Genomic DNA, 16,732 nt, shown 5'->3' on the forward strand with positions numbered 1-16,732 from the left:
AACCAAGTGGACAAATGATCAGTTTTATTCCAGCAGTATCAGAAGCTTAGAAATGAACATGAATTAAAATTGTTGTGTGTTTTGTGTATCCCTGGTGTACATCGGTAATAATAAACAAAATTACTAGCTTTATTACGTACTATTCTGATCTATTGATAAGCAATCAGTAAAAGAGTGCACTGAACAAGGAAGTGGTAAATACGAAGGAGGTAGACCAAGACAAATGTTATAGTAAAGGAGAAACATTAGCGTACAGCCAGCTCTTCAGATCAGAGGATTAATGGGGAAATCTGAAAGTATCTCAAGAAACCTCATCTATATTCCAAACAAAACATGGATTTTAATTACTTGGCTCGTTTAGGCCTTGATGTATCATCTGCTTCAAATCTGTCTCATCTCATAACTCTTAGTTATCTGCTGCTCTAATGCTTCATATTTTGCATAACTTAACCAGGAAGCTCAGAGAAATTCATCCATCCATCCCTTCTCTATACTCACTTTATTCCTAATTAGAGTCACGGGATCTGCTGGAGCACACATTGGGTGAAAGGCAGGGGTACACCCTGGACAGGTCATCAGTCCATCACAGGGCCACACATATAGACAGACAACCACACACACTCCTATGGGCAATTTAGAATTACCAATCAACCTAATGTACATGTTTTTGACTGTGGAAGGAGTAAACTGGAGGAAACCCACACAGGCACGGGGAGAACATGCAAATGCCACATAGAAAGGCCCCTGCCCGTTTAAACCCGGGATTTGAACCCAGGACCAAGAACAACTAAGCCACCGCACTGCCCAGAAATTCAACCAAACAAACAAAAATGTAAAAAAAATTCATCCCCCAAAAAGAGATTATAAACTTTCTGGAACATCACAAAAGGATTTCCCAGTGTCCAAACTGTCCAGTTTTTTTAAATGAACATAATGAAAAAGCATATTTCATACCTTTTAAATATTTAATCGCATGCCCAACGTGTGCACTACATTAAGCACTCTGTTAATAATTCACAGCAGAAGATTTTTTATTATTATTTCCTTAATCTCCATATCAGTGATCACCGATAAAGGCCCGTCCACAATGTCTTTGTGCCTTACCTCATGGAAAATAAGTTAAATGACACTATTTTGTCAATTAAAAATGTGGATAAATTCTTAGCCTGGGCTGCTGAGGTAACTCCAGGGTTCCACCACCTGCTGCACTACACACACACACACACACGCACACTGTCCAGAGTACGAGCTGTAGAGAGATTTTTATAAGCAGTAATGTGGAAATATTGATGAAAGTGAGCAAGAGCAGCCATATAGCTGTCCTGCTATCTGACTCATATGAAATATCAATAGAGAATAAAAATGCTAGTCTAACTCGAGGACCGAACATCGCGTCTCGTGAGTGAACATGAGCGAAAGTGAGTACTTTACAAACGTTAGAGGAACTTAATAATGCAATTCTAATATGTTTCTGATCACTTTTTCGCCTAATCAAAGTTCGGGCCACATGGGAGCTTTAATACCTCCCCAGTAAGCTAGCTAATGTTTTTTTTTATCTTTAAATTGGTACAGCCCTTCAACAGGTTGAATCATTTCCTGATCAGAAGACGCAAACGGTGTTCGAGTCATGAGATGAGACATGAGCTGTCACTCATGACACGTGAAGGAAACGTGTAACACCTGAGCTGAGACGTTCCATTGTCAGCTCAAACTACTGCGGCCTGATTGGAGATTGGAGATCGTGGCTTAGGCCCAGACGCCCGTCTCAGTGAGCAGCACGATACGTGGCTTTTCTCACTGCCATTGATCAAAACTGGTAAATAAACCCTTGCCATGAGGCGGTCATGTAGAGCACCACCACACAGCTCTCACATCATACAAGACACAGACACTCAATCTGAGAGAGGTCATGTATTATTCAAAGCTTTAAAAGGTTCAGCCTGAGCTCCAATCACGCTGGACTTCAGGTCGTTTCAACGGTAAGCCATTTTAGGGACCGGATTCAGCAGGCCGTCGAACGGCATGGTTCACCTTACAGACAAAAGGTTTCCATTGTTTACGTATACGTCACACAGGCCTGACTCTTCGGTACCGGGGTTGATGATCCGGTGAAGAAACAGGTGAGGTACCAGACAATAAACATGATCAAAACCGGTTGTACCCTACGCTGTAACCTTCCTCAATGACAGACTGCGCAAATCCTTTAAGCACTAAAATTATACTGCCACTGCTGATAATCACCACTGTACACATCCAACACTTAATCACAGCTCGTGCTATTACTGCTTGCCTTTAATAAACTAAGATCTCCGTATCTTGCGTATATATATATATATTTGTACATGCTGCAAATTCAGTAGCTATTCTAATATTGCACTTTGTTTTAATTTCATTGCATTGCTGCATCAAAATGAAGTTCTGCCTTTTTAAAGTATCGCAAAATTGTGCATGCACAAGAAACAACAAAGTTCTGTTCAGACGCAAGATCTCAAAACTTAATTTATTAAGGCTCATTGTTGTTCCTTCGACACCATGCCAGCATTAACGGCTATTTTCACGACGGTATCAAGATAAGAAACGCTAGATATTTTAGTATACAGTATTTCAACCGTCTCAGAGACAGCAGCTATATGACGTCCTTCACTTTAGCACTCAATAAAATCTCCTGAAAATACATATTTTCCGAGTAAAAGCACCGTCTCGTGTTAAGACTCATTAAGATATCTTATTAATCACAAGCAGCACGACTGCTCAAACCAGAGCTAACCGATCCCACCTACAAACTCCGACGGATTGCAGTGCTGTTTAACTGTCAGATGGCTCTTCCTAATTAAATCGGTCAGATCTGATCGGACCGATCGATGAAGGCTATCCTCGCGCTGTCGTCTGGCTGTGCATCATTATGTGAATCATTTGCTCCGTTGGTCACTGCTCACGTGCTTTCGACAATCGCACAAATGAAAAGAGAGGGTAATTAAGTCTATAAGGTTTGGGATTATAGCAAATAAATAAATAAATGTCTGGAGATTTATCTGTGTGGTATCTTATATATTTAAAGTACAGTGTTAAGACAATGATTGCAGAACATGTTGTAGTATTCCAATTTAACAGTAATTTCAGCAGGGTGTAGACGTATTTAGATTCATGTTCAATCTACATTTCTATAGTAACAAGCAGAGCTCATACTGAAAACACCAACAATCACGCCTACAAGAGGAGACTTAACCTGACTAGTGTGCACATTTTACTCTAGTATATATAAGGTTGAACTCAACCTGTTCAACTCAAACAAAACATTCAACAGGCTGCTTAATAAAGTAGCATTGCACTATATTGCCAGAAGTTTTGGGAACTCTGAATTCAGGTGGTCCAGTCACTTCCATGAACACAGGCGTATAAATTCAAGCACCTAGTCATGCTTCTACAAACATTTGTGAAAGAATGGCTCGCTCTCAGGAGCTCAGTGGTACCGTGATAGGTTGCCACCTGTGCAATAAGTCCATTCGTGACGTTTCCTCACTACAGTTAACTGTTAGTGGTATTATAACAAAATGGAAGCAATTGGGAATAACAGCAACTCAGCCATAAAGTGGTAGGCCACGTAAAATCACTCAGCGTATGCTGAAGAGCACAGTGTGTAGAAGTCCCCAACTTTCTGCAGAGTCAATCGCTACAGACCTCCAAACTTCGTGTGGCCTTCAGATGAGCTCAAGAACGGAGCATAGAGAGCTTCACGGAATGGGTTTTCATGGCCGAGCAGCTGCATCCGAGCCTTACATCACCAAGTACAATGCAGAGCGTTGGATGCAGTGGTGTAAAGCACGCCACAACTGGACTCTAGAGCAGTGGAGACGTGTTCTCTGGAGTGACCGATCACACTTCTGTGTCTGGCAATCTGATGGACGAGTCTGGGTTTGGTGGTTATCGGGAGAACGGTACTTGCCTGACTGCATTGTGCCAAGTGTAAAGTTTGGTTGAGGGGGGATTATGGTGTGGGGTTGTTTTTCAGGTGTTAGGCTTGGCCCCTTAGTTCCAGTGAAAGGATCTCTTAATGCTTCAGCTTCATACCAAGACATTTTGCACAATTTCATGCTCCTAAGTTTGTGGGAACAGTTTAGGGATGACCCCTTCCTGTTCCAACATGACTGCACACCAGTGCACAAAGCAAGGTCCATAAGGTCCTCATTTTCTCCAATCAGGAAAAGGTTCAGCGGTAGATATGCAATCCTAAGCACGCATAAGAAGAAGCCTTTATTTGTCACATACACATTTCAGAACAGTGAAATGTTTTAGAGGTTGGGGTTCAGAGCGCATGATACAGCACCCCTGGAGCAGAGAAGGTTAAGCTCCTGGGTCAGGGGCCCAACAGTGGCTGGATCAACAATCCAGAGCCTTAACCACTTGAGCTACCACTACCATAATAAATTGTTAGCTTGAGAAAACAGCACCGGCTTTAGTCAGCAGCAGGCCAGAGCTCCTGTAGAAGAGACTTTAAGCTTTTGTGTATGGAAGCATTTCACATGGCTCGGTAAGTTATGATGCTTGACATCCAGTGTGTGGTGGACTGAAACGTTACAGTGTGCTGAATCACGTGTACGATAATAAAATCAGAAACACGTCTGACATCACCCTTGTATCTTTCTCTCAAACCAGATGAAAACACAAACAACATATATATTTAAAAATCACACACACGCATGCATTTAGATGATGTTTCCTAGCTGACTAGGAGAAATCACCACAATGATTAAGAAATAAATTCATATTCAGTAGTGAAGAATGTAGGAACACATCTCTGTAGCCCTGTATGTGTTTTTTTTTCTGAAACTTTACAGTAAAATAAAGTCAAGTCACTCTGCTACCTTCTGATAAACAGCTTTTATTTGGTTATAGATTTTAAACAATGTCGCTATTATACTTTTTCTGCATAAATCTGAAGGCATATGGAGAATTTGAATGTATTGAAAATGCATCATATAGAGACAGCGGTGTGTCCACTTGTGTGTCGTGTTACATCCTTAATTGAGATTTAATTCATTTTCAATTCAAGCTACAACAACAACAACAACAACAAGCTATTACATGTATTAAGAGTGTGAATTCTGGGCAGTTGAATTGCAGCAGTGTGAAAACCATTAAAAGGAAATGTACCGTGGCACGGTCATGGTATGAGTGATCAACATCTTAAGACACATTGGACCCCATCGTTAGTGCTGTCTGATCCCGATGATAATGTGTGAACAAAGCCAAAGCATCGAAATTTCCTATAATCAAGCTCATTTTCAGCTGGATAGGTTTCCTCACATGCATTTTGTGCGTCGCAACTTCGTATTTATTTTCCTAGAGCAGGGTTTGCAGGGTTGTGGGGGTGATGTAAACACACCTCTGATTGGTACCAGATCACAGTAGGGTTTGGTTTTTTCGCCTATCCTGTGCAGTATGTTAGAGAAAACACTGACATTTTTACATAAGGCACTAAAATAAAACTGCATAGTATCAGTAGTACTAAATTAAAACAGAAACTAACTATGACAGAAACTTTCGATGATATTTTTCAGGAAATACTTCGCAAAAAGTGACAGAAAACAATCCCACGATATCAAAAACCCAGCTTCGAACGTAACGTGTTCGTCAGTCGGCCTGTGCGACATCAGCAACAACACCGATTCACTTATACCGAATTACAGAAAACATTTAAACACCTTGTTGCTATTATCCAGGAAGGATATTTTTAGGATTATCAGTTAATCCAGGCTTAAAGAACCCCACTGTAAGATGAATGTTAATTCTGTCTAAGACAGAGGAATAGCGCTTGCAAAAAGTTAGCGTTGCGAGAGCCGCTTGTGATTAGAATTCGGATGCGATGCCATCGTTGACCCCAAGTGCATGGGCTAGAAATGAATTGGAGAACTTTTGCAGACATATGGGTCCTGTCTGACCCATTATTAGTCAATATGAGCATTAAAAAAGGACCAATTTTTTTCATAGAACAGATTGTGGTTGGGTCATGTTGGAAATTTGATGAACACCCCTTTAAGACCTCAAATCAAATACTTACTATATTATTTTGTAGTGCAGCGCGAGTAGTTTACACACTGAAAATTCCAGATGATGCATTTATTCAACCAAGAAAAAAAAAAAGAAGTGTAGGATGATGGACGCTTCATTCACTGGAAGCTCGCAGCTTTGCTTACGTAGAGGACGAGGGGCGGAGCTACCAGGCGCAGGGGCCTTATAGATGGCCAAGGACACTCTTACAAAGGTCTCTGAAATGAATCTGTGTTCTAATATAATTAAAACATTGCAATGTAGTCATACCGTGTTGTCATGTAAACAGTTATTTCACTCATTAGGAGCGTGCTCATTCACGGACATAGATATCTTACATTCCTAAAGTAACAAGCATTCTCTACTATATACACATTCCTATAGAAACAAGCAGAGCTTCATACGGAAAACATTAACAAGCCATCACCAGAAGAGACTTGAACGGTTTATTACAGAGTAAGCGTCTAACGATGCGGCATCCTCAATATGAGGTTCACACATTACTCAAACTATATATTCAACAGGCTGCTTAATATATTTGCATATTCAACAGTAAAGAGGGCGGAGCTATCAGGTGCTAGGGCCTCAAATCCTTGCCTTGTTGAAGATTTTTATTATAGATGGCTAATGACACTCTAGTGATCAAGACATCTTACAAGTGTCTTTTTAATTAGTCTATATTGTGCAATTCTATTCATACACTATACTGCCAAAAGTTTTGGGACACCCATCCAAATCAATGAATTGTTCTTCAGGGGTTCCTTAGTTCCAGTGAAAGGAACTCTTAATGCTCCAGCCTACCAAGGCATTATGGACAAAGTGAGGTCCATAAAGACATGAATGAGCGAGTTTGGTGTGGACAAAATTACCTCAACCTTCTCGTCCAACATCAGTGCCTGACCTCACAAATGCGCTTCTAGTGGAATGGTCAAAAAATTCCCATAAACACACTGCTAAACCTTGTGGAAGGCCTTCCCAGAAGAGTTGAAGCTGTTATAGCTGCAAAGGCTGGGCCAACTCCATTAAATTTATGTGAATGTAAAGGCAGACGTCCCAGTTTTGGCTCGCACTTTCTGGTCTAATTCATCCCAAAGGTGTTCTTTCAAGTTGAGGTCAGGACTCTGTGCAGGCCAGTCAAGTTCCTCCACACCAAACTCGCTCATCCATGTCTTTATGGCCCTTGCTTTGTGCACTGGTGCACAGTCATGTTGGAACAGGAAGGGGTCATCCCCAATCCGTTCCCACAAAGCATGAAATTGACCAAAATGTCTTGGTATGCTGAAGCGTTAAGAAGGGGTCAAGCGCAACACCTGAATTCAAAGATCACTTCTGCCCACTTTCTGTAGAATATGTCTATAATGTTTACTAATTAGGAGAGGGTAGTTAGCAAAAACCATCGGCCATCAGGATGTACAAGACCAGGCACATGTATCTAAACTCCATAACAAAAAACAACACACACACACACAACCAATGTCTGATGCTAACTAACTGCTACTGTGAAGCGACACCCACTGTTTTTTATAATGCAGATGAGCATCTGATTGGTCACAAACCAGATGAGTACAAGATGAGTCATCAAATTCTCTCACTGTTTTTCCAGGAACTGTAAAATGAAACTAAACACAACTGTGTGTGTGTGTGTGTGTGTTTCAAAAACATACACTGGTTCATTTGTGTCCACAACAAGAAGACCAATCCGACTTGGATCTCGACTCAAGATGGTTTCTTTTCATTTCGGGTCAGGACGTTTCACAACAGAGACGTGTAGCAACACGTACTATTACGGTCTTGCAGCCCAGAGTGCCAAGTCGAATTCCTCTTAACGAACAATACGTAGCGTTTTAACTAGTTACAAATACTTAAACAGGTCAAATCAGAACGTTGACCTGTAGTAAGATTTTAAAGGCTTTCTCAGAAGTATCAGACGACTCAGGAAATGATGTAATAGGTCTGTTATTAGACCGATATGAACTTCAATCATCTAGGTCATCATCAGTGTCAAAACTGAACACAAAATCTTTTTATTTCTTGGTCTGTGTATTTCAGATATTCATGCTGAAATGTCCAGATGTGAAGACAGATAACGGAGGTGCACCTTTTCAACAACTTCCCTGTGTTTTACAGTGTGATTACTTGAATGTGTTACCAACCAAAACATGTGAACACACACACACACACACAAATCGCCGCCATCACACCTCTGAGGTTTCACGTAACTCGCCAACAGAAGAAAGAAAAAGAGAGTCAGCTCAGTTACTGAGAGGATGTCAGGACTGTTATCAGGTATTGGCTGATCCTCCAAAAAAAAATGGACAAAGCTGCTTTATTACTCGAAAAATAGCCATGAGGTCAGTTTTTTCTAGCTATCCAGATCATCAGGGCCTTGCTTATGTCAAATGTTTCAATGGACTGAAGCTACACCTGCAGTGCCATCAATCACAATGGCTAGTCTAGAGTGGAAAAATAGGCTTGAAATCGTGTAAATAAAGGCTGTAAAAAAAGATCACACCGATATCATGCAGGTTCAGGAGACAAATTTGACACTTGCTTAACACACCAAACCGGATAGAGCTAACTGCCCCGGTGGGGGCAAAGTGGAATATGTCATGAAGAGGAAACACACACACACACACACACACACAGCTTAAGCTTGTCTACATTTCATCAGACATGACGCTGAAATCCAGTCTATTATATTTACAGGGTCCAGTAACACCAGCCCAGACTCTCTCTCTCTCTCTCCATCACAGCTCCATCTCTCTGAAACATTATCCGACAGAGGAGGAAAATAAAAACAAACAGGTTGTGTGTAAATATACGCACGTACAAGTGCATCATAGCGTGTTGGTCACAATGTACAAATCGCAGCGCGTTTCTGGTGATCTGAAACATCCATCAGGTTTTGAAGAGGAGGAAGAAGAAGAAGAAGAAGAGGTCAGCTGGCTAAGCTCTCAAGTTAGCACACCAACACTCAGCTGTGCTAAAGCCACATCCAGCAGCTTCATTGAAAAGTAAACTCAAAATCCTTACCTTAAAACAGCGCCCAAGGTCGTTTTCCTCATTTCACCTCCGCGACAATACAATCCTCGGACCGTCGTGTTGAAGGGAAAGGGTTTGTGAAGGAGCACTAATAATACATGGATGTAAAAATTAAATCTTCTTGAACAGATCAAGATCTCTCCTTCTCCAGTCTAAACGGCTCTCTCAGTCCCGGAACAGCACCGCCTATGGAACAACAGCTCATCCGGGTAACTAGGCGGCTGTCTAGGCGTGGGCTATGTCCCAAATCGCGTATCAAGGGTGCTAGGGATAGTGTACACGCCCCAACGATATGATATCTACACTTGCTATGGAGTGTGCTGTACTGTTTAGGACGGGGCCCTTGTCACAAACTGCGAGGTTAACGGTGGGAAATTTTACTGACAATTTTTCTTGTTCAAATCACACAATAATAATAATAATAATAATATAAAGCGACTTGGCTGTATGTTTATTCATCTTTTGCTCTTAAATTGTAAGAGTTTCTCATGGGTTTATCAGCTTATCACGTCATATCCTCTCTTAGAGGATCCGTAACGTCACGTGCTGTTATTAACCAAAGCTGTTGCTTTAGTCAAGCTATGGAAATTAGCCCGCTGTCCCTCTAGTCAAGGAATTCTGTATGAAGTAATTAATGATGCTAAATTATTAGTAAGCAAAAGTGTGCCTCAGAGCTTTAAAAAAAAAAAAAAAAATCCCTTCATTTTAATTCATGAAGCTTTTAGCAACTCCAAACTAAATCACGTTTCCTGTCATCACAACTTTAATTTGAATGCTGTCCATGTGGACAATTTAACCGATGAGCCAATCAGCAAAACACAAGCTGTGATTACACTGTACTGTGTACTTACACCAATCAGGCATAACATTATGACCACCTGACTCATATTGTGCTGGTGCTGCCAAAACCGCCCTGATCAGTCATGCACTGTGTATTCTGACACCTTTCTATCAGAACCAGCATTAACTTCAGCAATTTGAGTAACAGTAGCTCATCTGTTGGATCGGATCACACGGGCCAGCCCTCGCTCCCCACAGCCCTGTCGCCGGTTCACCACTGTTCCTTCCTTGAACCGCTTTTGATAGATACTGACCACTGCAGACCGGGAACATCCCACAAGAGCTGCAGTTTTGGAGATGCTCTGATCCAGTGATCTAGCCATCACAATTTGGCCCTTCTTTAAACTCACTCAAATCCTTACACTTGTCCATTTTTCCTGCTTCTAACATCAATTTCAAGGACAAAATGTTCACCTGCTGCCTAATATCTCCCACCCACTAACAGGTGCCATGATGAGATAGTGTTATTCACATCACCACTCACTGTTCATAGTGTTATGCCTGATCAGTGTGTTCTAAGCACATACAGGCTTACTTTTAATCTATATACACACACACACTATCCATCTATCAGAGAGGGGCAGTCACCATTTTATAACTGCACTATTTCATTTACAGACTTTAGCTTCTTTGCATTTCAAAATAAATGAAAATACAGCAGTAGCTCTTGAAAAAGGGCAGTTTATTACACTTCTGTACAAAAAAAATGAAAAGCAACATTGGAAGAAAAAAAAAAAAAAAAGTTATGTACAAAGATTTACACTAAAAATTTCATTAAGTTCATGTACCCAACAGGAGTTTCAAACATCCAACAAGGAGAGTTACTCATCCTCCTCATCTTCATCTGGAAGTGGTCTGGACCTGAAAAACAGGCAGTTTAGAAACATTCAAAGTAAATTCTACACACAACTCAAGAGGGTCCCCAACAATACATACTTCCTGGGTGCTTTGGACATGCCACTGCCCCCAGCCTCCTCTCCATCAGAGACAGGATGCACATTCTCCTTCTCAGGCTTCCTGCCCGGGCCACCAAAGAAATCTCCGATGCCTTTCTGCCATTTTGGGGTCGGACGTGGACACACGGGGTTCCCACCAGTATACTTATTCTTCCCTGCAACAAAAATCATCATGTTATAATGAAAGTCGATCACGGCCCATTGAGTGGGAGAAAGACACAAACCTACATGAACTGGACACTTAATGTTGGTCAGTGAAGTGTTTACAGGAGCATTACCGGGTGTGGACGCTTGAGAGCTGCTGCCTGAGGAATTCCCTGAACTGGACGCGCCAAGTGACTTCCTGGGTGCAGAAGCAGCGACAGCTAACAACGAAATAAAAAAAGCCATCTTTTAACACACATCACTATTAGTAGAAAAAATAACTGTTAATAAAACACACTCAAATACATGGGTGAAGCTCACGAGCACCTAACATGAAGGCGCCAAGACGCAAACAAATATGGCGCCATTTCTTTCCCCCCTTCCTCCTGAGGCTGAGCGTCATCCCGAGCTACCATCTTTAAATAGATATCTTTAGCCGACTAAAATTCACTTTCTACCCATCACCTTTAATTTGAGCGTTAATATTGTTTACAGTCGAGAGAACGTAGGCTCAAATGTTTAAGGGACAGCCATTTTGTGACAATTTTTTTTAAAGGGAAAATAAAGCACGTCCCGCTTTCCTAAACATTTAAAATGTCACGCTATAAGCAGATTTTGAGATTTATTAGTAATTTCAACATGTTCCTGTTTAATCGAGCAGATGAGAAACAAATTGGCGGGAGAGATGGGATAAAGGCAGCTGAGGGGTTTAACACAGCCCGGATATTACAGGTCATTTAAAACGCATTTAATCGCAATCTATACTCAAAATGAACACGTTTACAAATAGTTTGAAGACATGATAAATCACAGAAACCTCAATATTCTCTCCGTATGCATTGCTGAACCGGTGCTAAGCAACGACGCTATCAAAGTCTGTGAGGAAATGACTATCATCATCATCATCACCATCAATCCAACCTTTATGGAAATAATTACCCTTTCTGTAGCTGCCAGGAACGCTATCAGCTTTCGTTCTAACCATGTTTTTGGCGTCTTTCCACGCTTCAGTCGCGTCTTTCCCGGATTCAGATAAAAGACTGAAATCACACGCTTCCCGCCAGCGTTTTAAAAGAGCTATACCTCAGAGAGGAATGGGGCGGGGGCAAGTGTTGACGTCGCCTGCTCTCAGCCAATAGTCGGGGGGGATTCTGGTCACCACAATCGAGGCGGCTCCCACTTGGACTATAGGCGTGCTTGCATGTTGCCTGATTGTAATAAAGCTATATATATATATATATATATATATATATATATATATATATATATATATATATATATATATATATATGTGTATATATATATATATATATATATATATATATATATATATATATATATATATATATCAAGTGCGATTAGAACTAATATGTTTTTCTAATATGTTTTTTTTTTTTTTTTAGATTTTCATATAGTTATATAGTTTAGATTTTCATATAGTTATAAAAATCATTAAAAATCTGTTAATTTTTTATACACTATAGTGCCAAAAGTTTTGGGACACCCCCTCCAAATCATTGTTGTTTTTCAGGGGTTGGGCTCGGCCCCTTAGTTCCAGTGAAAGGAACTCTTCGGCATACCAGGACATTTTGGACTAGGATTTCATGCTGCCAACTTTGTGGGAACAGTTTGGGGATGACCGCTTCCTGTTCCAACATTACTGCACACCAGTGCACAAAGCAAAGTCTATAATGACATGGATGAGTGAGGGGGGGTAATGTTGAGGCAGGAAAGGAAGCATGTTGCCCCCTTCTCATATGCTTGGGTTCAAAACTGGGCTTCACCTATCCCCTAATGAAGCCCTGACAATCAATCAATTTATCTATCTATCTATCTATCTATCTATCTATCTATCTATCTATCTATCTATCTATCTATCTATCTATCTATCTAAATGTGTCTAAGACATTCTATAATGAATATGAGATCAGACTGCAGACATTCTGCTATGTGTGCGTTTGTATTCAAATAAGACGAACACCTTATATAAGAAGTCCCGTCCTTTAAAGCGGGGGTCTCCAACCTTTTTTCCTCATTTAAAGATATTAGTAATATTTATTTACACAGCTTACTGCCATAAACCAAACCAAATGAATGAGCTATTTCTGTGTTCTTTTAATCTTTTAATGTCAGTATCGAACAGTCATATTTTGCAATAAATCATTTTAATGTCACATAAGCAGCATGTTAACAGAGACCCCTGATCTAGACTAATTATACTTTTCAGCAATGACGTGACATTTCATGCTGTTATTAGACTTATTTAGAGATTATGTGAGTGTCACATTGAACCTTTGACGAATACATTTTCATTTTATAAATAAAATCCTACATTTCATATATTTAATATAAACGTCTCAGCCAAGTGTGGTCTCTGTTTCTGCAGAGAAATAGTGGATATGTCTTTTCTACTTCTAAATTTTCTTGTAGTTTTCAAAGTAAGCTTGATTTCCATCCATTGTCTATACCCGCTTTATTCCTAATTAGGGTCACAGGGATCTGCTAGAGCCTATCCCAGCACACACTGGGTGAAAGGCAGGGGTACACCCTGGACAGGTTGGCAGTCCATCACAGGGCTACATATATAGACAGACAACCACACACACTCACTCCTATGTGCAATTTAGAATTAGAATTTAGAATTTATTCTCCTTGTTTCGTCTCTGTTTAGCACCTTATGAGATAAAAAAAGGTGTCCACATAGACAACAAGCTGGACTGGACCAAAAACACTGATGATCCCATTTCTACCAAGCTGCCACTGCTGAGGCCCCTGAGCAAGGCCCTTAACCCTCAATTGCTCAGTTGTATAAAATGAGATAATATTGTAAGCCGCTCTGGATAAGGGTTTCTGGATAATGCCAGAAATGTACATGTATATGTAAAAGTCAGAGTGTACTTCCTCAGGAGATACAGGTCTTTTAATGTCTGCAGAACCATGCTGCAGATGTTCTACCACTCTGATGGTAGCCAGCGTTATCTTCTAAGCTGTAGTGTGCTGGGGTAGCAGAGTGAAGACTACCGATGCCAACAGACTCAACAAGCTTATTAGGAAAGCAGGCTCTGTCATGGGAGGGGAGCTGGAGTCTCTGGTTGAGGTGTCTGAGAGAAGAATGCTGAAGAAACCTCTCAATATCCTTGACACGTCACACCCACTGCACGGGACATTAGAGTCCTATTGGAGTAAATTCAGCTGCAGACTGAGACCACTGAGGACAACTACAGGGCGTCATAGGAGGACTTTCCTACCAGTGGCCATCAAACTCTATAACTTCTCCCCTTTCAGTAGGGAGCAGAGGTGACCAAATAAACACTAACTGCTATGCTAAGTCATGATTTAGCATGCTTCCTTCACATCTCCAGGGCTGGGGGTTCAATTATTTCCTCCACTCTGTATATATATATATTCCATGTGCTTAAAGGGTTTAATCCAAGTACTCTGGTTTCACGAATGTGTGCATGATTGTGCCATGTGTTTGCACTCGGCCCAGGGTGTCCCCCACCTCGTGCCAAGAGTCCTCTGTGATAGACTCCAGATTCACCATGCCCCTGTGTAGTATAAGTGCTATAGAAAATAGATGGAGTGAAATTGCTGGTAAACGAACATTAATCCAGTTTTGTTTTCATTTTTTCATCCCTTTCTGTTTTCCAGTGACAACGTCAAATCCTGTACACTTTCACACGATGACTCAGGGTTCTGTATATGTCCGCCATCTCTCTACTATTTCTTCAGTTCAGGATCCCAGCTTCGCCCTCACTACGAAATGGATCTGGTACTGGGAAGATGAATATGAGAAGTGGATCCAGTATGGATCACCAGTAAGTGGCACACCAAAGTGATACCACAAATGTCTAAAATTTGATTTAAATGATAGGAGGTGTGATATTTCACTTAGTTACATTATAGACACCTGGAGGCAGTGGGAGGAGTTTGTCTTTCTATCTATCTATCTATCTATCTATCTATCTATCTATCTATCTATCTATCTATCTATCTATCTATCTATCTTTCTTTCTTTCTGTCTTTCTTTCTTTACCAAAAACATCTTGGAACAACATCCAGTGGACAGATGCAACAAAGATGAATTGTACTAGAATGATAGGAGGAGAAGGAACTGCTCACTGCTCATGAAATGCAATCTGATATCCTGTGTATCTCAGAAATTAGTCCAAGTACCGCAAACCTCTCTATGCTGATGAAGGACTATCCAAAACCTTGGTTACATGCATCTATCTAACTCATTATAGTATGAGGAGGATATAATGAAAAACCGAAAGAGGGTTTTTTCCCCATTCCAGTTTTATGTAATACTGACACCTAGCGTTCAAAATAAACACAATCTAAACTACTTTCCTGAGGATGTGCCCATAACATTATGACCACCGACAGGTGAAGTGAATAAGACTGATGATGTCCTCATCATGGCACCTGTTAGTGGGTGGGATATATTAGACAGCAAGTGAACATTTTGTACTCAAAGTTGATGTGTTAGAAGCAGGAAAAATGGGCAAGCATAAGGATTTGAGCGAGTTTGACAAGGACCAAATTGTGATGGCTAGACCACTGGATCAGAGCATCTCCAAAACTGCAGCTCTTGTGGGGTGTTCCCAGTCTGCAGTGGTCAGTATCTATCAAAAGAATCTGTAAGTCGGGGAAGTTGCGAGGTAGGGCCCATGGAGGCCCATGGAAGCCCCACCTACAGAACTTAAAGGATCTGCTACTAACATCTTGGTGTCAGATACCACAGCACACCTTCATGGATCTTGTGGAGTCCATGCCTCAACAGGTCAGGGCTGTATTGGCAGCAAAAGGGGAGCCAACACAATATTAGGCAGGTGGTCTTAAAGTTATGCCTGATTGGTGTATAAGCTACATACATTTTTTTTCCGGTCTATACATGCATGGACAGTTGACTTGGCCTAAACACTCCTCTCTTCTGGCAGTGGTTTAGATATTGTATAGTGCTGAGCAGAATCTAGGGAAACTACAATCTTTCCTAGAAGTTAAGTAATTGTTGACAGAAAAAGGTACATTTTGGGGGAAAATGGTTAATTACTATGGACAATCATTTAATGGCTTTTACCCTTTAAAATCAAGCTGCCTTAAACTTAATGTTTACTAGCAATGAATAAAAGGTGGAGTGTTTTCTTACATCTGTATGATCATAATCTAAATACATGATATGTCTTTCTAGTAGAGAAACTACGAAAGCTCTGTTGAGTAGAACACTTTATGAAAACAAGGAAACATGAATCAAAACATTGACATTAGTCTAATCAAAAGATTTGTACTGGTTATTAATTGTTTGAGTTTTGAGTAGGGCAGCATGGCGGCTTGGTGGTTAGCACTGTTGCCCCCCAGCAAGAAGGTCATGGGTTTGAACATGCAGGGGCCTTTCTGTGTGGAGTTTGCATTTGCTCTCTTTCCGTGGGTGCACTCTGGTTTCCTCCCACAGTCCAAAAAACATGTACATCAGGTTGATTGGTGATTCTAAATATGTGTGTGCTTGTCTGTCTACATGTGTGTCCCTGTGATGGACTGGTGACCTGTCCAGGGTGCAACCCTGACTATAGTAGTGTTAGAGATGTTGCTGTGATTATTATTTAGGTATTTTATCTGTAAAGGTATGTTTACTGGTCACTTGAAAGAAAAAGGGTTCATGAGAAGCTTGATAACTAAAACACAAGTATAAATATAGTTCA

General features: G+C 40.8%; 2 protein-coding genes across 4 annotated transcripts in view; both read right to left on the reverse strand.

Moving 5' to 3' along the window:
- Window positions 1–9,287, reverse strand: part of LOC131364930 (casein kinase I) — a 32,766-nt gene extending 23,479 nt beyond the window's left edge. Inside the window, exon 1 of one of the 2 annotated variants that reach the window (XM_058408411.1) lies at window positions 9,082–9,287. The gene's annotated coding sequence lies outside the window, so the exon portion shown is untranslated. The remainder of the gene's footprint in view (window positions 1–9,081) is intronic. The other variant, XM_058408412.1, reaches the window with a different exon arrangement.
- Window positions 9,288–10,595: 1,308 nt separating this feature from the next.
- On the reverse strand, window positions 10,596–12,125 carry pclaf (PCNA clamp associated factor). 2 transcript variants are annotated; one of them, XM_058408517.1, is made up of 4 exons: window positions 11,970–12,125; window positions 11,165–11,251; window positions 10,867–11,041; window positions 10,596–10,791 (listed from the first exon to the last, which is right to left on the reverse strand). In XM_058408517.1, exons 1-4 carry the CDS (start codon window positions 12,013–12,015, stop codon window positions 10,752–10,754), a joined length of 348 nt encoding a protein of 115 aa, XP_058264500.1. In that variant the 5' UTR covers window positions 12,016–12,125; the 3' UTR covers window positions 10,596–10,751. The 2 variants fall into 2 exon arrangements, with proteins under 2 accessions (XP_058264500.1, XP_058264499.1); XM_058408516.1 differs by lacking the exon at window positions 11,970–12,125 and adding an exon at window positions 11,358–11,884.
- Window positions 12,126–16,732: the final 4,607 nt, after the last annotated feature.

This window comes from Hemibagrus wyckioides, linkage group LG14 (assembly GCF_019097595.1).
Source record: "Hemibagrus wyckioides isolate EC202008001 linkage group LG14, SWU_Hwy_1.0, whole genome shotgun sequence".
Classification (NCBI taxonomy): domain Eukaryota; kingdom Metazoa; phylum Chordata; class Actinopteri; order Siluriformes; family Bagridae; genus Hemibagrus; species Hemibagrus wyckioides.